Here is a 23,333-nt window from a genome sequence, read left to right on the forward strand (position 1 = left end):
GGGGACTTTAAAGAAACTTAAACTGGTGCATCAGATGCTAAATAATATAAATGTGACATTAACACAAACACGTTTAATTCCAAACACTTCATTTCTGTTTTCTTTTTCGTCTAATGCTGACTTCTATTAATGTTAATAATAACTGATTACGATTAACTGGTCAACAACTTTAACCACTGATTGGATACGTTCTGGAAAAGTTATGAACAAACAAACTGAAACGTTTAAGTTGATGTTTTTTAACCGCTACTATGTTTTTCAGAACGTTCAGAGAACATTCAAATGTTACATGTTTGCAAAATGGAATGTTCCCCAACGTTCGTATAAACAAAGAAACATTTAAAAACGTTTAGAACGGAACATTCAGAAATGATGTTTCATAATGTAATGTGAACTTTTAAACGTTCTTATAATACATGTTGTGTTAACTGGAAAACACCTGCGAATCTCTATTTAATTATCCGTTGAACTAATCACCGCTCTTTTAATCACTTAGGCCTATATTTCAGAGTTCAAAGACTTCCACACTATAATAAAGCACAGACTTTAAATCATATATTATTTGAGAGAGGGCTTATCTGAAACTCACCAGCGTTCCTCCAGTGACGCAGGGTTTCTTCTGCTGTTCTGCTGTTAAACTGACCCGCAGTTCTCCTAATCTTCTGGATGATCCATAATTCATGACGTTTCTGTCTTACAAAAAACCTGTGTGTAATAATGTAAAGTCGGTTTTAAATAAGACACCGGCCTTCATGTGTTGAGAAACACTGTCAGAGCAGAACACAGAGCAACTCAACAGAGCAAAACACTCGCAGAGATTAGAGTGATTAGAGCCTGTGCGCGCGCTCGTGTGCGCGTGCCTGTAAAGCCTCTATAATGACAGCTGTCAGTTGTTGTGTGCTCGTGATTTATAAACGCCATTAAGGTAGGATAAATCCCGTTTATCTTCGAATAAAACAGATTTTATTAGACAAGAGTTTGTTTGGACGTACAAACTGGCGCAAAACCCGTCCTCGCTATTCCGTATGATTCAATAAAGCATGTGTCTCATAGTCTAACATGTATAGGAAACTGTTACAGATTCACGTTTGTTCCACTAGAACAAAACACACAAATTACTTGCATTCAATGTTTCCCGAAACAGAAACGCAGACAACAGCGACAATGCGTGGAGGATTTGCGCATTTCTGATCTTCAAATCATCAAATCATCAAAAAAGCCAAACGGGAACCAAACGAATATAGATAAAGATGCTCAAATTTAACCCAGAAACCCATTTTTGGTCCCCAGAACGTTCTGGAAACGTTAGTAGCCTATTATGAGCCCAGTTGTTCAAAAAGTTTAATCCGGATCAGAATAATCTAGATTTGGAAACCCCAGACAGCAACATATGTCGGCCCAGATCCACGAGGAGCCAGATGTGGACCGGATGTGGGCCGACACTGAGTTGCTGTCTGCGATGTTTTCCAGAATCAGGAAATCCATCTTACTTTCGGAGTGGAGTCAGATATCACCATCCAGATCTGTAAAGTATGAAAGTAGAAATAACATTATTAAATAGGGGTGGAATTACTAAAAAAAAATGTATACTGAGGTAGCCTAACTAAATAAAATTGATTTAGTTCAACTTAATGTGTTTGATAAAATCTATTGATTGCAACGACTTGCGATACAATTTTTATTAAAATTAAACAAATAAATTTTTTTTTCAGTTTGGAGTCAGTGTGGGTCATTTGAAGTGAAAAACGTAATATATAAATGTGAATATATTAGGGCTGTCAAGCGATTACATTTTTATATCTAATTAATTACATGATGTGGCGATTAATTAAATTTGGCTAAGAAATTATCCCCAAAAAGATAATTTAAAGTCATTATTGTGTTAAATGAGAAACGCATCAAATAGACATTACAAAAAGTAGCTTTAGAAATAAATATTTATTTGATTCAACAGAATTTATTACACATAAACTTATAGGCCATGACTTTTCTTTCATAAGCTGCATCTGAATGGGTATTTAGACCAAAACAGTTTGGTTACAATACAAACATTCAACGACATTGTTTAAATGAATGAATTTGTAGCTAACTGTGATTTTGTATGTGCATTTCTGAAATGCATAACTTAGACAGTTTCCTCTGATAACAGATCACTGTAGATTGTAATGTGGACTCATGCACTTTCTGTAAAGCTGCTTTGAAATGATGTGTGTTGTGAAAAGCGCTATACAAATAAATGTGAATCATCATCATCATCATCATCAGTGATGTATTGTGTTGGAGTGATTGTTCGTCTTTGGCTCCTCCCCTTTTCTTTCACATGGACAGAAGAACTTCCTGTTGACGTTCGTGCGTCCTGACAATAGATCCTGATACACCAGTCAGAGTTTACATAGAAAAACAGAAACTATTTCACATGACAGCATCAAACTAAACGCTCGTCTGAGAGGAGAAACCTCGCGTCCGCTGGATTCAGAGTTTGATCACAGCTGGAGCGAGTTTCCGAGGAGGAGGAATGCCGTTCAGATCTTTGTCTTGGTGTTTTAGACTGTAAATAAACCGTGTTTCTCCCGGTATGGCGGAGGCTCGAGCTGACGAGGACGAGGAGCGAATGCGCGAGCCCGGCGGCGCGAGACGGAGCGCAGGTACGCGCGAGCCAACAAACTTTAATTGTTTTATTTTTTTTAATTTGTATTAAATGGTTAAAAAAAAAAAAAAACACATTAACAACAATTATCGTCATTGTCATTACATAGCCTAACGCAACGAACAATACAGTTGTCAACTATACAAACACTCAAGAGTGGGCAGTTGACGGAACATATTCAACAACAAAACTGTAGGTTAAATAAATGTATGTTTCAGGTCACGTGCCACTTCGTTTTCTTTTTATTTCGTTAAATTCAAGTTTTCACCGCTTCTCTAGTTCATTTTAATTGTGCTGTGGTGACAAAACTTGTTGTTTTAACTGTGAATATTCCATGGTTTACAGTTGTCTGTGTGTGTGTGTGTGTGTGTATATATGTGTGTTACTGTGTATGTATATATGAAGAGTTCAGATGCAAAAGCCTCTAAGTGCCGTCTGAAATTTACTTCTAGAAATATCATTTTTATCAAGCTCGTATATTTATGTTCAGTAATTTCACTTAAATGGCAATGAAAATGACCTATTAATTATCATTTAAGTGAAATTACTGAACTTAAATATACGAGCTTGATAAAAATTATCATTCTAGAAGAAAATTTCAGATGGCACTTAGAGGCTTTTGCATCTGAACTCTTCATATATAGGCTACACTACCGTTCAAATATTTACATTTTTATTTCATGATGCTATGATGAATAGAAAGTTCAAAAGAACAGCATTTATCTGAACTCTAAAGCTTTTGTAACATTAAACACCACCGTTCAGGAGTTTGGGGTCAGAAAGAATTTTTATTTTATTTTTGGGGGAAAGAAATTAAATAAATCAATACTTCTATTCATCAAGGATGAGTTAAACTGATAAGTGACAGTAAAGACATTTATAATGTTAGAAAATATTCTATTTTAAATAAATGCTGTTCTTTTCAACTTTCTATTCATCAAAGAATTTTGAAATTTTTTTTGTCCACAACTGTTTCAACACTGATAATAATAATAATGAATGTTTCTTGGGCATCAAATCCTCATATTAGAGTGATTTGTGAAGGATCATGTGACACTGAAGACTGGAGTAATGATGCTGAACATTCAGCTTTGATCACAGGAATAAATTACAGTTTAAAATGTATTAAAATAGAAAACAGTCATTTTAAATTGTCATAATATTTCACAATATTACTGTTTTTTTTTATTATTGTTTTTTATCAAATAAATGCAGCCTTGGTGAGCAGAAGAGACTTCTTTTAAAAACATTAAAAAATCTTACTGACCCCAAACTTTTGAACGGTAATGTGTGTATATAAATACAGTAGTCAACATTTGAAGTGTATCAAAAGATATACACGAATTTTGAACAATAATTGTTCTTGTCTTAGGACAACTTTTATGAACTTTTTTGATCCACTTCACTAATGTGTGTATATATATATATATATATATATATATATATGTGTGTGTGTGTGTGTGTGTGTGTGTGTAATGAAGGTTTATTTATCTGTAGGCTGAATGTTGTTTCCTCTTTGCTCAGTATGAAATATGAATCTGCTTTGTCCTGGGTGGAAACTAACATGTGAATATTAGTTTCACTCTAGTAGCTCAACTTTATTACTTCTGGGGAATTTCTGAACTGAATGTGAAATGACAAGACAGATGTGCGATTCAACCCTCGGTATTCATGACGTTTAAATATATTTATGAACTTAAACAGAGAGTTATAGTTTCAGCAGTAATGTTTTTACTTATGTAATATATTAATTGGAGAAAGCAGCAGCCAAACCTGCAGAGTCATGTGACTCGAGCTCCTCATGTGATCGTTAAATATCCACTATAGTAATTATGTGGTTTCTCTGTTTCTCTGTCTCTGGATTGTTGTAAATCACAGCTGTAGTTTCTTAGACAAAAGCTCAGTGAGTTTCTCTCGCAGTAGTTCATGTCAGGATCCTGGCAGTGTGAAGGAACTGACTGTAATAGATAGACTGAGAAATGTGTGTGTGTGTGTGTAGGCCTATAGATAGACAGAGATATAGTCAAGTTTTCTTTACAAAATAAAACACTTTTTAGGGTTTTAATAGTCAATAAGTGCTAGAAAATCTGTGGTGTAACTCCATGACATACATTTATGGTGCAAAACATTAGTCATTTGATTAAAATTTTCATACTGATGATTTCCATACTCTTAATAAGTCATTCTGGCAATTTGGACAAAACCTCATTTACATTTTATTTATCCATTTGCCAGACGCTTTTATCCAAATCGACTCACATTGAATTCACGGTAAACATTATGTTTTGAATCAGTTGTCACTGATAGTGTCTTAAAGGGATAGTTCACATAAATCTGAAACTTCTGTCATCATTTACTCACCCTCGTGTCATTTCTGGGTGAACTTACCCTTTAAATCTGCTGTTGTCACTGTTGAAGACTGTTATTTATGAACACAAACACAGACTGTGTGATTTAATGATGCGTTCTGACGTGTGTGTGTGTGTGTGTGTCTGTGCACTTGCAGAACATTCAGACAGAAACAAACCGGATCAGCGCCACTCCAGGTAAGACCAAAGTGTAAAAGATTAGTTTTTGATCGAGTGGCTGAGGAAATTATATTATATTTTGTTTTAATTTAATTTATTTTTGTTTGTTTTAATTTGTATATACAAATTAAAAAGCCTATTTTTAGAATTTTTTTTTTTTTGAGAATGTAATATGTTTTAAGTCTTTAAATTACTTTTTATTTTTAAATGACAGTAATGAGAATTACTAAAAATAAGTAAACCAGAAACTCTGGATTTATTTTATTTTAAAATTACAATTTGCGTGGAAAATGTGCTACATTGTTAAACATTGACAATCAAACATTCATAATTATGGAACCTTGTTTCCACCACTAAATAAAAAAGGCAATTCTGACTGTATTTCTCACAATTCCGACTGTATTTCTCTCAATTCCGACTGTATTTCTTGCAATTCCGATTTCCGACTTTATTCCTTGCAATTCCAACTTTATTCCTCGCAATTCCGACTGTATTTCTCTCAATTTAGACTTTATTCCTCGCAATTCCAACTGTATTTCTTGCAATTCCAGCTTTATTCCTCGCAATTCTGACCTTATTTCTTGCAATTCCGACTGTATTTCTTGCAATTCCAACTTTATTCCTTGCAATTCCGACTGATTTCTCTCAATTTAGACTTTATTCCTCGCAATTCCAACTGTATTTCTCTCAATTCTGACTGTATTTCTTGCAATTTCGACTTTATTCCTCGCATTTCCGACTGTATTTCTCTCAATTCCGACTGTATTTCTCGCAATTCTGACTGTATTTCTCTCAATTTAGACTTTATTACTCGCAATTCCAACTGTATTTCTCGCAATTCCAGCTCTATTCCTCGCAATTCTGACTATATTTCTTGCAATTCTGACTGTATTTCTCGCAATTCCGACTGTATTTCTCTCAATTCCGACTGTATTTCTTGCAATTCCGACTTTATTCCTTGCAATTCCGACTTTATTTCTCGCAATTTCAACTTTATTTCTCACAATTCCAAATTTATTCCTCGCAATTCCAAATTTATTTCTCACAATTCCGACTTTATTCCTCACAATTCCGACTTTTATTCCTCGCAATTCTAACTTTATTCCTCGCAATTCCAACTTTTTTCCACGCAATTTTAACTTTATTACTCGCAATTTCGACTTTATTCCTCGCAATTCCGTCTCTCACAATTTTTACTTTCTCGCAATTCCGAATAATTTTTCCTGCAATTATGACTCTTTCTCGCAATTGCAAGTTTATCTCTCAATTTAGACTTTATTCCTCGCAATTCCAACTGTATTTCTCGCAATTCCAGCTTTATTCCTCGCAATTCTGACCTTATTTCTTGCAATTCCGACTGTATTTCTCGCAATTCTGACTGTATTTCTCTCAATTCCGACTGTATTTCTCTCAATTCCGACAATTTAGACTTTATTCCTCGCAATTCCAACTGTATTTCTCGCATTTCCAGCTTTATTCCTCGCAATTCTGACCTTATTTCTTGCAATTCCGACTGTATTTCTCTCAATTCCGACTGTATTTCTCTCAATTCCGACTGTATTTCTTGCAATTACAACTTTATTCCTTGCAATTACAACTTTATTCCTCGCAATTCCGACTGATTTCTCTCAATTTAGACTTTATTCCCCGCAACTCCAACTGTATTTCTCGCAATTCCAGCTTTATTCCTCGCAATTCCGACTGTATTTTTTGCAATTCCGACTTTATTCCTTGCAATTCCAACTTTATTCCTCGCAATTCCGACTGATTTCTCTCAATTTAGACTTTATTCCCCGCAACTCCAACTGTATTTCTCGCAATTCCAGCTTTATTCCTCGCAATTCCGACTGTATTTTTTGCAATTCCGACTTTATTCCTTGCAATTCCAACTTTATTCCTCGCAATTCCGACTGATTTCTCTCAATTTAGACTTTATTCCTCGCAATTCCACCTGCATTTCTCGCAATTCCAGCTTTATTCCTCGCAATTCTGACTGTATTTCTCTCAATTCCGACTGTATTTCTTGCAATTCCGACTGTATTTCTCGCAATTGCGACTGTATTTCTCTCAATTTAGACTTTATTCCTCGCAATTCCAGCTTTATTCCTCGCAATTCTGACCTTATTTCTCGCAATTCTGACTGTATTTCTCTCAATTTGACTGTATTTCTCTCAATTCCGACTTTATTTCTTGCAATTCCGACTTTATTCCTTGCAATTTTGACGTTATTCCTTGCAATTCCGACTTTATTTCTCTCAATTCCAAATTTATTCCGCGCAATTCCGACTTTTTCTCACAATTCCGACTTTATTCCTCGCAATTCCGACTTTTATTCCTCGCAATTCCGACTTCATTTCGCGCAATTCCGTCTTTCTCACAATTCCGACTTTATTTATCTCAAATCTGACTTTATTCCTTGCAATTCTAACTTTATTCCTCGCAATTTGAACTTTATTCTTCGCAATTCCGTCTCTCACAATTTTGACTTTCTCGCAATTCCGAATAATTTTTCCTGCAATTATGACTCTTTCTCGCAATTGCGAGTTTATCTCACAATTGTGACTTTATTTCTCACAATTATGAGATATAATGTTGGAATTGTAAGGAAAACAAAGTCAGAATTATGAGATAAAAAGTCGCAATTACCTTTTTTATGATTTTATGGAAACAAGCTTCCATCCATAATAATCTTGATTTCCTTCGTTTTATTGATACAAAAACTTTTTTCTTCCTCTTGATTTGGGCTGAAATGTGATCTGAACCTGTGTTAGTAAGACTCTCTGCAGTGTTCAGCAAGTCAGAAACCTGTTCATTTCTGATCATAGCTTCATCCGACTGCGGTGAAGCTTTCCATTCATGCCTGAACATGTAAATACGATAAGAACAGCAAACTCAGCACTTGTTCCTCCAACTCAGAACTGGAAAAACCTGTTATGTTACAGCAGGGAAAAACCATTAATTCTTTTCCTCTATAATCTCCAGAGCGTAATATGATTGTCACATCAAACAAAACTCATGCACATGTGTACAGGAATAACACGGCACATTTTTGGCTTTGTTTTGTGACAAATTTTTTGCTTATTTCTGCATGAGTTGATTTACCGTGTGTTTGATGAAAGTCAGTTTGGGTGTGGTGTGGTTTGTGTTGTGTAACTGTGAAATGTGTTTCCAGTCATGTAACTGGAAAATTGTCAGGAAAACTGGCCTACAGTTCCTGAATAAATGGAAAAACACACTGAGTCCTTTTGTTTCTCTCGCTTTCCCAGCCAAGGTCCGCTGTCCTCCATCAGAGCTGTCATCAAACGCAGTGAGTAGTGTGTTTTTGTCCTGCACAGCTTCATTTGGTGTGTTGTGTATGTTCTTGTGTATGTCAGATGTTTGCATGTGAGTTTGGTTTTTGTGCTTGTGTTTTTTGTTGGAAACTGCGCAGCATCGAGAACGAGCTCTCAAAGTGACCATCTGCGGGAACGGAGGTCAGTTGCTTTTTCTTTCTCTCTGTGTTTATTTAGGTGTTTTCCAACATGATCTTTGCCTTGATTTGGACCTTTCCTTTAATAATCACGTCTGATATCTGACGCAAGCTCTTTGCTGGCACTTTTGTCTCATTTGTTAACAAATACAGTTGATTTATTTGGGGGGAAATTGTTGGTTGTGCTGGAATTGATGCCACAACTGAATATACTGAAATTTATTTTAGTTGATTACATTTTTGTTAATTGTTAAACAAAGTGCAATATTATTTTAAGGCGGATTTTGGAAAAAGAATAAAAAACAAAATTGTCTATACATAAATATACAAAATAATTAATGGGCAAAGTTCCATAATTTTTATATGATTGAATAAAATCACTGCATTCAATATTTTTGGATATTAAAATGTCTTCTCAAAACAGCGTTATTATAGTTAACTAAAACCATTAAAAAATGTCTGTTACTTGAAATAAATTAAATATCAACTCAAATAAAGTGAAATTAAATATAACATAATTAACCTTATTTTATTTCAGCTGGTTGCCAAAGCAACTTTCTCATTTTCATTAAGTTTAACTTGATGTACTAACTAAAACTGAAATAAAAAAATAACAAAAACTCAACATATTAAAAAAAAAAAAAAGAAGACTAAAACACATAACAAAATTACTAAAAATGTAACTAAAATTAAAATTAAAAACTAATTCAAAAGTATCTAATAGTAATAGTATAGTATCTAAAAAAGTGTAATAATAAAATAGTATCTCAGTGATGGTGATCAAAACTGACAGGTTATACTGTAGTTATCATTCAACTCGGCTCTCAAGTCATTATTAAAAGGATAGTTCTCCCAAAAGTGACAATTAGCCCATGATTTACTCATCCTCAAGTCATCCTAGGTGTAATATGACCTTCTTCTTTTAGACGAATACAATCAGAGTTATATTAAAAAATGTCCTGGCTCTTCCAAGCTTTATAATGGCAGTGAATGGCTGTTTCTGTTTTGAAGTCCATAAAAGTGCATCTATCCATGATGAAAGTGCATCTATCCATGATGAAAGTGCATCTATCCATCATAAAAGTGCATTAATCCATGATAAAAGTGCATCTATCCATGATGAAAGTGCATCTATCCATCATAAAAGTGCATTAATCCATGATAAAAGTGCATCTATCCATCATAAAAGTGCATCTATCCATGATAAAAGTGCATCTATCCATGATAAAAGTGCATCTATCCATGATGAAAGTGCATCTATCCATCATCTATCCATCTATCCATCAAGTGCATCTATCCATGATAAAAGTGCATAAATCTAAAGTTTTAAATATGGATATTTTTCTTACATAAACGCTTTTATAATGGATAGATGCAGTTTTATGATGGACAGATGCACCTAATGGATAAATGTCATATAGACCTAGGATGACTTGAGGGTGAGTAAATCATATTTTGGGTGAACTATGCCTTTAACTAGCTGTTTTTAGTTAAGCAGGGAATCAGAGTGAGGAAGGTACAGCGGTGATGTTATATAATAAACTTTGTTACTGATTGTCGTCCCGCAGACGTCCAGAAATCACCATTCTCTCTGCTGAACCGCTGCCGTCCAATACGTGGTTCCCAGGGGCTTCTGGGGCGTTTCCCCCGGCCCCGCCCCCAGCCCCGCCCACATGGGCTGCTGCCGCGGCAACAGTGCAGGTGGGAGGAGGTTGAGGATGCGTGTATAGAACCCGTCATTTTTTATTTATTTGATTGATTGATTGATTGATTGATTGATTGGTGCTTCTCCTCCCCAGCTCCCGCCTCCTTCATATGAGCAAGTGATCCGAGAAAAGAGCCGAGAACAGAATATTCCCCCTTCCTCTTCGTCGTCTTCATCTTCTCGTCTCTCTACTTGCACCATCGCCACACAGACGGACACACACTCCCCCGGCCCACGATCCTCCACTGCTCGTCCAGGTGAGGTCCTAACTACACGCGAACCCGCAACACGCAGTCTTTTCCATGTTAGTCAGAGTCTCTGCGATGTCGCGCTGGAACAACAACAGAAAGTATGATAATCTCAGGTACTGTTTATGTGCTTTATGTGATGTTAAAAGCATCTGTGTGAGTTTGAATATCATTTTGTGTGTATTTTATAGCTGTACTGAAAGCAACTCGCCTTAGATCTTCAAAATAAATAAAAGTAAACAAGAGCATTTCAAACTGTTTGTTTCAAACTCATTGTTCGGAGACAAGTGTATTCTATGACAACGATTTTTTCAGTAACTCAGTGTGTATTTTTATTAATGTTAAAATGGTGTAATATTCATGAATTTGATTATGTACTTATCTATTTCGTTACAAGTGCCGGGAGCTTGCCGAGAGAGCCCGCCCACGCGCTCTTCTGATTGGCTGTGATTTTTTTTTCGCGTCCCATAGTCGCGCATCTAATGTGGACAGACAAATTATTTGTCGCTGGAATGTTAACGCATCGTGTCTGGTTAGGACACAGTGTCAGGCTGCATTTGCAGAGAAGTATTTCTGTGTTATAGAAATGTGTCTTTTTCTTGCAGTTCACAAACCCCCCAAACCCCCGCGCCCCTCGTTGCCTCTCAAACACACGTCTGACCCGGACCGGTCCAACCCGAAGCCTCAAGACGCTCAGCACGAGCAGTGTGGCGTTCAGACGGACTTCGATGACATCACCGGTGACATCAGCCCCATAGGCCCCGCCCCCACTGCCAAGTTTTCCACCCAGAGCGACCTTGATGACATCATCGGTGACATCAGTTCCATAGGCCCCGCCCCCACCGCCAAGTTTTCCACCCAGAGCGACCTCGATGACATCACCGGTGACATCAGCCCCATAGGCCCCGCCCCCACCGCCAAGTTTTCCACCAAGAGCGACTTCGATGACATCACCAGTGACATCAGCCCCATAGGCCCCGCCCCCACCGCCAAGTTTTCCACCCAAAGCGACCTTGATGACATCACCGGTGACATCAGCCCCATAGGCTCCGCCCCCTCCACCAAGACTTTCACCCAGAGCAACTTCGATTTCCCAGTCGAACCCATGAAAGAGTCGTCGAGGGCTCGTCCCAGACCTCGACCGCGCTCCGCAGCCGTCCTACAACCCGTTGTTCTGGACCAGCCAATCACGAGGGAGGTCAAAGTTCAGACTCTAGTGCGTCTGAAGGACGACGGGGCCGACAGCGTGTTCGCCGGGTTCGACGACTCTCCGTCGAACATCTCCAGCAAATACCTGCAAGACTTGCTGGAGGTGTTCGGCTCGGATGAAGCGCATGGAGAAAGTCAAGAAAGCAAGGCGAGTGATGTAGAAGAAGAGAAAAATGCGGCTGCTTGCTCTGTCATAACATCTGAACCGTTAGAACCATTAGAACCGTTAAAAAGACCACAACCACGGCCTAGAACTCAGAAATCCAAACCCCAACTCGCCCCAAAACCATCAGTCTTTGATGTTTTTGACACTACCGTTGAGCAAAACCCATCCAAACCCCTGAGTCCACCAGTACCAGCTCCAAGACCCCTCCTGAACAAACTCCAGAGTCCGTCAGAGTCGTGTTCATCCACCAAACCTTCACCTGCCACCCGACCTGCCAGTTCATCTCAGAGGAGAAACTCAGAAGATCAAGCTATAAACACTCCGGTCAAGACGACACCTGTGATGCCGACCGACAGGAACGTCGGAAAACGTGAGTGTTTATGTGACCGGTATGTTGCTGATCTCTTATTCACTTGCTACTAGGGGTGGCATTTTTATTATAAAAATGGCAATTTGCGTGCAACTAAAGTTTGCTGTGCTTGTTTGTAGGGCTTGTGATAATATCATTACTATAAAATAATAATAAACAAATAATTAAATAATTACCATAATAAACAAAATAAGAAATATTATTCCTTTAATATTTCACTATAAAATAAAACAATTGAGTATTTAAGAAAAATTCTATAATAAATAATATTATATATAACGATAAATAATATAATAAAATATTATAAAATGTACAAATATATAAACAAAATATAAAAATAATAGTAATAATATTGTATTTTACAGTACTGTAAAATCACAATAATATTTATGGCTTTGTTTTGTTTGTTTGTTTGTTTTTATTTAACGGGGACAGATTTAGCTAAAGAGCACAATTTCATCATCATTTTTAAATGCCCGTTATAAATCAATAATCTGTCAAAGATTTGATGTGGTGAAGCTCATAAAGTTGTAAAATCCAGTATCAAGTTCATCTGCCTGTTGCTTGTAAACACAACTTTTATTCCTGATGGATATTATGGTTATATTTTGAGGTGTATTTTTAATGTGTTTAAATCCAGGTCCATCAGTTCCGAAACACTCCCGGCCGCCTCCACCTCTACTCAGGAATATGGCGTCCCCCTCACAGGTGATGTTATATTTGTTTATAAGCCACCCTTATGAGGAAGTTTCCATATTAGCATGAGCATTTCTGAACTATTTGATGTTGATGATGTTTGTATTCAGGCCGCTGTGGATGTTTCCAGAGCCGCCAACGCCTCAGTTCCTCCTCTGCCTCCGAGGTACCGCAGCGTTATTCCTCCAGAATGAGGCGTCTGGGTTGTTTTGTCCCATCTGTCATTCTCTCTGTTTGTGTCTCAGACCCAGTGGTGGAAGACTCCTCCCCCTTCGCCCTCCTCCAGTCAAAGTGGCCAAACCTGCAGGCTCCGCCTCCTCCCCTACTGCGACCAATCAGCTACCAAGCAGCAGAGCTCCAAAGAGAGCCCCGCCCCTCCCTCCCCGACCGAAACCAGGACATCCGCTATATAAGCGCTATTCTGTGAGTGTTTTTAGAGTATTTGAGAAGAACTCCAGGTCATTCTTATCCTCTGACTTTCTTTGTTCTGCAGAAAACAAAATGAGATCACTGGGAGAATGTACGAGCTGCTGTTTCCATACAATGAAAGATTGAAATGATTGTGGCCGTGCACTTCATTCCAAGTCTTCTGAAGCAGTGTTTTTTAATAAAGATATAAAAATATAAATTTTAGATGAAAAACTTTGGCCTTGGCAACTAACTGAAAGATATAAGTTTAAGTTGAAGCACTAAAATTACTTGAATTAAAACCGAGATAAACACAAATTAAAGCCATAAAGAAGTAATCAAAATAACAAAATCACATAAGAAAATTATTAAGATGTAAAATAAAATGAAAACCAAAAATATAAAAATAAAAGCTAATTCAAAATATAAATAAATGCTATAATAGTATATAATACTAAAATATCGCTGTTATTTGATGTTATGTGTGTATTAAAGGCAAAACACTACCCATGTTTTTCATGCACAATTTTATGATTTTGGGCTATTTTGTTTCCATAACTTGGTCTTCTTCCAGATTAGTAGAAATAAAACATCCAAAATACAAATGTTAGTGTTTATTTTATTGCACTTTATCTATTTGTGTCTATAGATTTTGATTACGATACATATCTTTAACGAGTTTGTCCTCCACTTCAGCAGCACTTACAAACACCAAAATTTACAGGTTTATTCCTGTCTATATTCTGAAGATTTTTACTGAAGGGTTTGTTCATATATCACTCACACTGATTTATATAACAGTTTATTCCTAAAACGTTTTTTCTTGTCTGTTTCACAGTATTTTCTGATTTCTGCAGTGATAAAAAGAGATATTCAAAATCTCCTCTGTAAAAACATTTAACTCCTAATGTGTCAACAAAATCAAACAAGAATTTTGAACCTGGTTTTATCCAGTGTTCAGATTTATGTTATGCAAATATATGCAAATGAGTGCATATTTAATTGGATAATGCATTATTCACAAATTTAAACTTATAATACAAAACAATTGTCTTAATTTAAATCCAAAATACAAATGTTTGTGTTTATTTTATTGCACTTTATCAATTTGCGTCTATGGAATTTGATTACGATACGTATCTTTAACGAGTTTGTCCTCCACTTCAGCAGCACTTACAAACACCAAAATTTACAGTTTTATTCCTGTCTATATTCTGAAGGTTTTTACTGAGGGGTTTGTTCATATATCACTCACACTGATTTATATAACATTTTATTCCTAAAACTTTTTTTCTTGTCTGTTTCACAGTATTTTCTGATTTATGCAGTGATAAAAAAGAGATATGCAAAATCCCCTCAGTAAAAACATTTAACTCTAATATGTGAACAAAATCAAACAAGAATTTTGAACCTGGTTTTGTCCAATGTTCAGATTTATGTTATGCAAATATATGCAAATAAGTGCATATTTAATTGGATAATGCCTCATTCTTATAATACAAAACAATTGTCTTAATTTACTGTGATTAATCTACTGGGGGGAATTATGGAAATATGTATTGGTTAACATTTAGTTGTGTCTTGCCTTAACTGGTAATCTTCCTCCTAGCCACGGCTCTCAAATGTCGCTCATGCTCGTTCAATTAAAAAATGATGCCTTTAGACAGGCTTTGGCCAATCGTCTTTGGTTCTCACGTCATGGTTGAATTGCAGGTTGTTCTGCTCCAATTTAAAAAACACATCTGCATGTATGATGTTCAGTGAATTAGGTCTGTCCCTAACGCATCATGTCACTCCAGAAGACTTGGAATATAGTGAACAAGTCATGATAACGCCTGTGTGCTTATTGGGAATTTGACTGTATAAATCACCGTCGACTTTCAGTTCACACATTATATCTAACATTAAATCTCTTTGCGCTTCACAGAAGAAAGAAAGTCATAAAGGTGAGAAAATGATGACTGAATGTTCATTTAAATGTATTTAAAGAAGGAGGTCTGTAAATAAAACAGAATTGTCAAACACTGTGTAAATATGATATTGTTTATGTGTTTGTGTACTAGAGTAAAGTTCTTCAAGCAGAAACAGAGGAGGAGAATATCAGCAAAGAGCAAGAGGAACCATCGGAGGAAACATCTTTCCATGTCAGTACACACACACACACGCACGCACACACACACACACACACACACACACATATCCTGTTTTTATATCCTGAAATATCCTCTGTTTTAGGAAGAGGAGCAGCTGATTGTCCTCGATGATACAGACATCCCAGAAACACAGATGAATACACTCCATGACCTCTGCCCCTCAGAGGTCAAAGGTCAAGATGTGACTGTCGGTGGGGTTCAGCTGGAACACACGCCCTCAGAGCAGCAGATCCAACAAAACATGCAAAACAGGTGAAACATCACGAGAAATAAAAACATTACAATGGATTATAATTTAAAATGAAAAATAATATCTTGTATTTTTTAATTAAAGATTTAATGAATACTGTCAGCTTATTAGAATGATTTCTATATCTTAGTTCTTTCAGAAATCATTCTAATAAGCTGATTTGCTGCTATCCTAACTATAAAAAAATAAATAAAGTAAACATGCACAATTCCTGTATCAGTTTCTCTCTTCCTCTTTCCAGGATTGTTGTGGCCCGTTTTGCATTTGAGGGGGAGGAGGGTGAGCTGACATTCAGTGAAGGTGATGTCATCACTCTTGTGGAATATGTAAATGAGGAGTGGGGGCGTGGCATTCTGAACGGACGAATGGGAATCTTCCCTCTCAGTTTCATCCAGGCTAAAGAGGAAACTGATGTGTTGCCAGGGAAACCGGTTCTGGAATCTCCTGGTAAATAAACATTCTTCATCTGCATATTTCTCAACCATGGACCAATCAGGAGTGAGTTTGACAGAAACTGTGGCCTATATTGAAAGCCAACATTTATTTTTTATATGTCATGGCTGATATTGTCAGTCTACAATGTAATGTTTTTAATCATAAATTCACTGTAAGTGAAATCTTACATGTCCAACTGAAAAACAAATAACTGTTTATTACTATTTGCTTCTAATATCTTCTTAATCAGACCTATATGATAATAAAAAGGTTCATTAGTTAACATTAGTTAACTACCTTAGTTAACATGAACTACGAATGAACAATACTTCTACAGCATTTATTAATCTTAGTTAATATTCATTTCAACATTTACTAATACATTATTAAAATCAAAGGTTGTATTTGTTAACATTAGTTAATGCACTGTGAACTAACAATGAACAGCTGTATTTTTATTAACTAACATTAACAAATACAGTAACAAATGTATTGTTCATGGTTAGTTCATGTTAATTAATACATTAACTAATGTTAACTAATGAACCTTATTGTAAAGTGTTACCAAAAAATCGAATTATCACCAATATGCTTATACTGTAGATATATCATGCATCTCTAGTGTCTGTAAGTAGTTATGACAAATATATAAAAAATGGGAAACATTTGATTGCAAATAATTATTGTAAGTAGTTATGACAACTATATAAAAATGGGAAGTATTTGATTGCAAGTGTGTGTCCTCCTGCAGGAGTGAGGAGCAGAGGACGGGCGCTGTATGAGTTCAGTCCGGAGTGTGAGGACGAGCTCTGTCTGAAGGTGTGTGAGATTCACTATTACAGACTCATTCACAATATAAGAAAACTCTTGAGAAAATACATGAAAAAAATGATAGAATCTGATGGCCAGACATTTAACTTTTCACATGTGAATAGTTAAATATTTGGGCATAATATTGTATTAATTAATTAAACATAAATCAGATTCAGAATGAGCTTTATTCAGCAAGTGTGCGCAAACACAAGGAATATGATGTGGTTTTATTTAAAATATTTATTTTCTTTTCTTTCTTTATTAAAATATTTATATATTTAAATAATATACTTTTATTGAATGTATATAAAATATAATTTTCTTAAAATTACATGTTTATAAATAAAATGTTTACAGTAAAAATAGTACAATTACTATATATAATAAAATATAATAATTATATAATATACATACTGTCATATATTTGTTTACATAATATATATATTTAATGATATTTACATCATATATATAAAGTAATTAAAAACATAAGCTTTTTCAATTATTATATAATATACACTTTCATAATATATATAATTAGAATATATGTAATAAAAATCTTATTTTTATGTAATATACATTCATTTATATAATATATATTTAATGAAATATATACACATGTAAATTAGATATCTTATAATTTGAAAAGTAAAAAATATATTTCATAAAGATATTAGAATTACAATATATAGAATAGAAATATTTTAATTACTATATAATATACATATTTTCATTTATATTGCTTACATAATATATTTAATTAAATTTATATATATAAAATTATTTTAAAAATTATATATATATATATATATATATATATATGTATGTATAAAACAATCTAATAATTATATAATATACATTCTCTATATATACATATATATAAAAAAAAAAAAAATATATATATATATATATATATATATATATATATATATATATATATAACAATCTAATAATTATATAATATACATTCTTTCATTTGTATAATATATTTAATGATATATTAATATAATATATTTGAATGTGTATATATATATAATTTTAGATCTTAAATGTTTCAAAAAATTATTTATATTAATAATTAAACAAATATTAATTAATATTTGTATTAAATGTATATTATACAGACATGTTATATATGAAAGTTGAAATATTCTGGCATGGAAATTCATTGTTCAAAAAGACCTGAGCAGAATAAATCCATATAAATAAGTACACAAGTACACAAAGATCAACAGCATTTGTAAAAAATCTGTGTGTGTGTGTAGGCAGGAGACATAGTGTGTGATTTGGAGGACATGGATGCCGAGTGGTTCTTTGGAGAATCCGGTGGGAAACGTGGCATTGTCCCTAAAAACTACATCCAAGTGTTGCTGGACTCCTGAACCCTGAACTTGTCCTGTCATGTGCCTGAGAGCGTTTCTACATTTTGCCTTATTTAGATGTAATACACTTAAAGAAGGTCAGTGACGGGATGTTAGTTTGTGAAGCGTATGGAGATCTCCTGCATTGTACTGACTCCAGTCTGTGTGCGCGTGCGTGCATGCGTGTGTGTGTGTGGTCGTATGAATTTGTTTACAGAGTTTTAACCCACATTAAACTCATCCGTTACATAAACATCTCTGTCCTTTTTTTACTTCTCAATCTTTTTGACTCTTTCTGTAGATCAAATTTCAGGATTTTTAAGAGCTGAATGTTCTTTTAATGAAGACACTTGAGCCTGCGACTAACAACGACTCAAAGTCTCTACGACTTACAGTTTCACTGTACAAAGGTAAATGAGACCTCGCCTTTACAGCTCTACGGCACATTATGGTGAAAAATGTGGATTCACACTTTAAATCGTGTTATTATTACTCTGTTTTATTTCAGTCGCCGTTAACACAGAATAAAACACACAGACTCGCGTCTCTGGGTTTATCAGCTACTCATGATGTATTGTTGCAATACAAAACAAAACATGAAATTAATCCATAATTAGAATAATTATGAGGAGCTCTTGGCCCCGAACAGCCACCGTACAAAAGTTAATACCAGTGATACCACAAGCGATCGTTCAGATCGACACTTCAGATCAAATTAAATTAACAATTCTTCTAAAAAAGGAGGCATTTCATGGACACACACACACACACACACACACACACACACACGTTCTCATTCACTGAAGGCTGAAGATTTGGTGTAAAGCAAAGTCATAAAACTACATCAGGCTTGTAACACATTTGGTCACACAAATCAGACTTAAAGAAACATCCAGTAACACAATTCGAATATATCGTTTTCGTTCAGCTACAGACGGTCTCACACTCTCCAACGCTTTCAGGTTCAAAGATGCACATGTCTGAAATGAGACTATAATGATGCATCTGAGCAGACGCCAACATCAACATGTATGTACAGAGAGAGACACGTAGGACACAGTGCGGTAAAAATCGAGGTCGCTGGTTTAGTTGAAGCCCTGCGTACAAACACTGACCAGAACGAGAGAAAATTATGATCTGTTAGTAATCGGTTTGAAAATCCTTCATGTAAAAATTTCAGTCTGCAGAAATAACCCGATCAATATGAAAAAACTAAGCAACTAAAATTTGGAGAAAAAAAGTCAGAATTGTGAGATGTAAATTTAGAATTCCGAGGAAAAAGTCTTAACTGTGAGATGTAAATGTAGAATTCCGAGGAAAAAGTCAAAATTGTGAGATGTAAATTTAGAATTCCGAGGAAAAATGTCTGAATTGTGAGACGTAAATTTAGAATTCCAAGGAAAAAAGTCTGAATTGTGAGACGTAAATTTAGAATTCCGAAGAAAAATGTCTGAATTGTAAGACATAAATTTAGAATTCCGAGGAAAAAAAGTCTGAATTGTGAGACGTAAATTTAGAATTCCGAGGAAAAAAGTCTGAATTGTGAGATGTAAATTTAGAATTCCGAGGAAAAAAGTCTGAATTGTGAGATGTAAATTTTGAATTCCTGGGGAAAAAGTTAGAATTGTGAGATGTAAATTTAGAATTCCAAGGAAAAGTCAGAATTGTGAGAATTCCAAGGAAAAGTCAGAATTGTGAGATGTAAATTTAGAATTCCGAGGAAAAATGTTTGAATTTAGTTTGAAATACATAAACGCACACGTAAAGGAAAATGTGAATCGTATCGCGAAGTTTAAGGTGCACATAAACAGAACTTTCAGAATGTGAAATCGGATTGGACTGAAGAAAATTAGTGCACGTAAACAAACTGCGACGGTTGCTATGCGGTTGCTAAGGTGTTCTGAGTGCCTGTGGGACTTTTTTCACCTGTTTTACCCTTTAATGTTAGAAGTTTCAGCATGGCACTAACACTAAAATATGATTAATATTGATGGCAAACACAGCTGATAACAGGGCTGAAGATGCAGAGAGATGGTGTTCTGGTCTGGTCTCAGTGTTGAGGTTATTGGTGTTGATCAGGGTTTCTTCTTCTGCGCCTCCAGAGATTTCTCAGTTTACTGCCAGCTGTGATCTACTGTGCCATTCTTTGAAGTTCCTTACAATAACATTTAAGTAACACAGTGTTAGTATCTGATACACAGTAATATATATTTTAAGGCTACAATCAGTGAGATTTTTTAGACATGATGTTACCATGGAGATGATCCACCTGTAGGATCTGTTACAGTTACTGAAGGTAATTATGGGATGTAGTGTATGTGTGTGTGTGTGTGTGTGTGTGTGTGTGTGTGTGTGTGTGCGCTTTTCACCTCAGCCTCTGCTGCCGTGCTGTTGTGTGTTATTTCTGATTCAACACCGTCTTCCATCTCACATGCCATGTTGGTGTCCATCACAGCATCGTCCTGCTCACACACAAGTTCATGACAACGGGTCAGTTCTGTCTGTGAGTGTGTGTGTGTGTGTGTGTGTGTGTGTGTGTGTGTGTGTGTGTGTCCTCACCTGCACCCAAGGGTGTTCCAGCACCTCGTCAGCTGTGTAACGAGCACCAACATTCACTTGTAGCATCTTACCAATTAAATCCTGCAAAAGACATTTAACCAATCAGCTGCTTCGACTGACCTCGTGTAACGCATATCAGCCAATCAGCTCCAGGCCGACACATTTAAGAGACTTCAGCTAAACCTGGTTACAAATTTCATGATCTGATTCCATTTTAATTCACAAGCTCAAATTCAAACCAATGGGAAATCTATGGAAGCCCATTTCCATCACATGAGACAAACAAATCATGCTTTTCCAAATCTTAATTATGGCATTAAAAAGTCATAAAAAGAAAGAAAAAGAAAAATCTACTGTAATAATTATGACATACTAAATAAAAATTATGACAAAAAGTCATACTTCTGTCAGAACCACTATTGTCAAATATGATTCTGTTCTGTTCAGCCTAGCATGGATAAGAGCAGCAATAACCCTCCTTAGGGGAAACAGAACAGAACCAACATGAATGTATTGCAGATATCATTCATTAATTTTAATGTACAACATAATTCGAGAATTTTAGTCTGATTCAGGGGGAATCAGAATGCCAAATCCTGACTGGAGACAGGAGGAGCTGGGGAGGGAGGAGGGTAATGCGCTCCTGAGAAACGTGAGAGCTGCTGATAATACTGAAGGAGCTTATATATGTGTACAGTGATAGGTGTCGTATTCCTATAGGTAGAGGTGGATCAGCTGGAAATTCAAACTGACAAATTTGATATTTTGCCATAACAGACAGAAATAACATCAAAAAGTCTAAATTATGACACTAAATCAAAATTATGACAAAAAGTCAAAATTATAACATACTTATTCATAATTATGAGATACTAAATCAAAATTGTTAAAATGTTCAAATTATGACACAGTAAATTAAAACTGACAAAAAGTCGAAATTATGACACTAAATTAAAATTATGACAAAAAGTCATACATGCGCGGACCTTAGCAGAGGTGCTGATGTGAGAGTGTGAGTGTGAGAGTGTGTGCAGACCTTAGCAGAGGCGCTGATGTGAGTGTGTGTGCGCAGACCTTAGCAGAGTGTGTGTGTGTGTGTGTGTGTGTGTGTGTGTGTGTGTGTGTGTGTGTGTGTGTGTGTGTGTGTGTGTGTGTGTGTGTGTGTGTGTGTGTGTGTGTGTGTGTGTGTGTGTGTGTTTGTGTGTGTGTGTGTGTGTGTGTGTGTGTGTGTGTGTGCATGTGCAGACCTTAGCAGAGGCGCTGATGTTGTCCCAGTACGGGGAGGGGAACTCCAGTCGTCCCAGTAAGATCTGCTGGAACAGCTCCTCCTGCTGGTTCCTCTCGCTGCGGAACGGAGGAAACCCACACAGCAGAATATAGGAGATCACACCCGCCGCCCAGATGTCCACCTTCAGCCCGTACCTGACACACACACACACACACACACACACACATGCTTTCACCAGGGAATCAAACTCCATGTCGAGGTGGAGGAACTAGTGCTGAGTTTGCTGTTCGTATCGCATGTTTTGTTGGGAGATGTTCAGACATGAATCGAAAGCTTCACCGCTCTCGGATAAAGAGAAATGAACAGGTTTCTGACTTGCTGAACACTGCAGAGAATCTTACTAACACAGGTTCAGATCACATTTCACCCCAAATCAAGAGGAAGAAAAAGGTTTTTGTATCAATAAAACGAAGGAAATCAAGATCATTATGGATGGAAGCTTGTTTACACCACGGAATAAAAAATAAAAAAGGTAATTGCGACTTTTTATCTCACAGTTCTGACTTTGTTTTCCTTGCAATTCCAACTTTATATCTAAGAATTGTGAGATAAACTCGTAATTGCGAGAAAGAGTCAGAATTGCAGGAAATGTAGGAATTGTGAGAAATAAAGTCGGAATTGTGAGAAATAAAGTCGAAATTGTGAGAAATAAAGTTGAAATCACGAGAAAGTCAGAATTGAGAAAAATAGTTGTAATTGCGAGAAATAAATTTGAAAGAGCGAGAAAGTCAGAATTGAGAAAAATAAAGTCTGAATTGCGAGAAAGTCAGAATTGAGAAAAATGAAGTCTGAATTGCGAGAAATAAAGTCGGAATTGCATGGAATAGAGTCGTAATTGCGAGAAATAAAGCTGAAATTGCGAGAAAGTCAGAATTGAGAAAAATAAAGTCGTAATTGCGAGGAATAAAGTTGAAATCACGAGAAAGTCCGAATTGAGAAAAATTAAGTCTGAATTGCGAGAAAGTCAGAATTGAGAAAAATAAAGTCTGAATTGCGAGAAATAAAGTCGTAATTGCGAGTAATAGAGTCGT

The 23,333-nt window shown here is 35.8% G+C and overlaps 2 protein-coding genes across 4 annotated transcripts in view; one reads left to right on the plus strand and one right to left on the minus strand.

Annotated features, from left to right (window-relative positions):
• Nucleotides 1–2,148: 2,148 nt before the first annotated feature.
• On the plus strand, nucleotides 2,149–18,705 carry LOC311301804 (uncharacterized protein). The gene is made up of 15 exons (XM_084427138.1): nucleotides 2,149–2,645; nucleotides 5,154–5,193; nucleotides 8,442–8,482; nucleotides 8,606–8,648; nucleotides 10,213–10,345; nucleotides 10,444–10,606; nucleotides 11,203–12,342; nucleotides 12,983–13,050; nucleotides 13,149–13,204; nucleotides 13,284–13,461; nucleotides 15,510–15,590; nucleotides 15,682–15,851; nucleotides 16,091–16,296; nucleotides 17,036–17,103; nucleotides 18,360–18,705. The coding sequence occupies exons 1-15, from the start codon at nucleotides 2,576–2,578 to the stop codon at nucleotides 18,474–18,476; spliced, it is 2,574 nt and encodes an 857-aa protein (XP_084283264.1). The 5' UTR covers nucleotides 2,149–2,575; the 3' UTR covers nucleotides 18,477–18,705.
• A 229-nt stretch (nucleotides 18,706–18,934) lies between these two features.
• Nucleotides 18,935–23,333, minus strand: part of LOC311301958 (serine/threonine-protein kinase DCLK2) — a 15,184-nt gene continuing 10,785 nt past the window's right edge. The window contains exons 12-16 of one of the 3 annotated variants that reach the window (XM_084427405.1): nucleotides 22,262–22,436; nucleotides 21,015–21,095; nucleotides 20,825–20,917; nucleotides 20,709–20,724; nucleotides 20,454–20,610 (exon numbers count right to left, since the gene is read on the minus strand). In XM_084427405.1, the coding sequence (XP_084283531.1) occupies nucleotides 20,570–20,610; nucleotides 20,709–20,724; nucleotides 20,825–20,917; nucleotides 21,015–21,095; nucleotides 22,262–22,436 (406 nt within the window). In that variant the 3' untranslated portion in view covers nucleotides 20,454–20,569. Of the gene's footprint in view, nucleotides 20,611–20,708; nucleotides 20,725–20,815; nucleotides 20,918–21,014; nucleotides 21,096–22,261; nucleotides 22,437–23,333 lie in introns of all 3 variants that reach the window. The other 2 variants (XM_084427406.1, XM_084427407.1) reach the window with 2 other exon arrangements.

The sequence above is a fragment of the Rutilus rutilus genome (genome assembly GCF_951802725.1).
Source record: "Rutilus rutilus genome assembly, chromosome: 13".
NCBI classification, from domain to species: Eukaryota; Metazoa; Chordata; class Actinopteri; order Cypriniformes; family Leuciscidae; genus Rutilus; species Rutilus rutilus.

What these genes read in the sequence shown, in the direction of transcription:
- LOC311301804 (XM_084427138.1), top strand. Translation starts at nt 2,576, where the DNA reads ATGGCGGAGGCTCGAGCTGACGAGGACGAGGAGCGAATGCGCGAGCCC. An exon ending in GACCATCTGCGGGAACGGAG is followed by an intron (nt 8,649 to 10,212) that starts GTCAGTTGCTTT and finishes GTCGTCCCGCAG; the next exon opens with ACGTCCAGAAATCACCATTC. An exon ending in ATATGGCGTCCCCCTCACAG is followed by an intron (nt 13,051 to 13,148) that starts GTGATGTTATAT and finishes GTTTGTATTCAG; the next exon opens with GCCGCTGTGGATGTTTCCAG.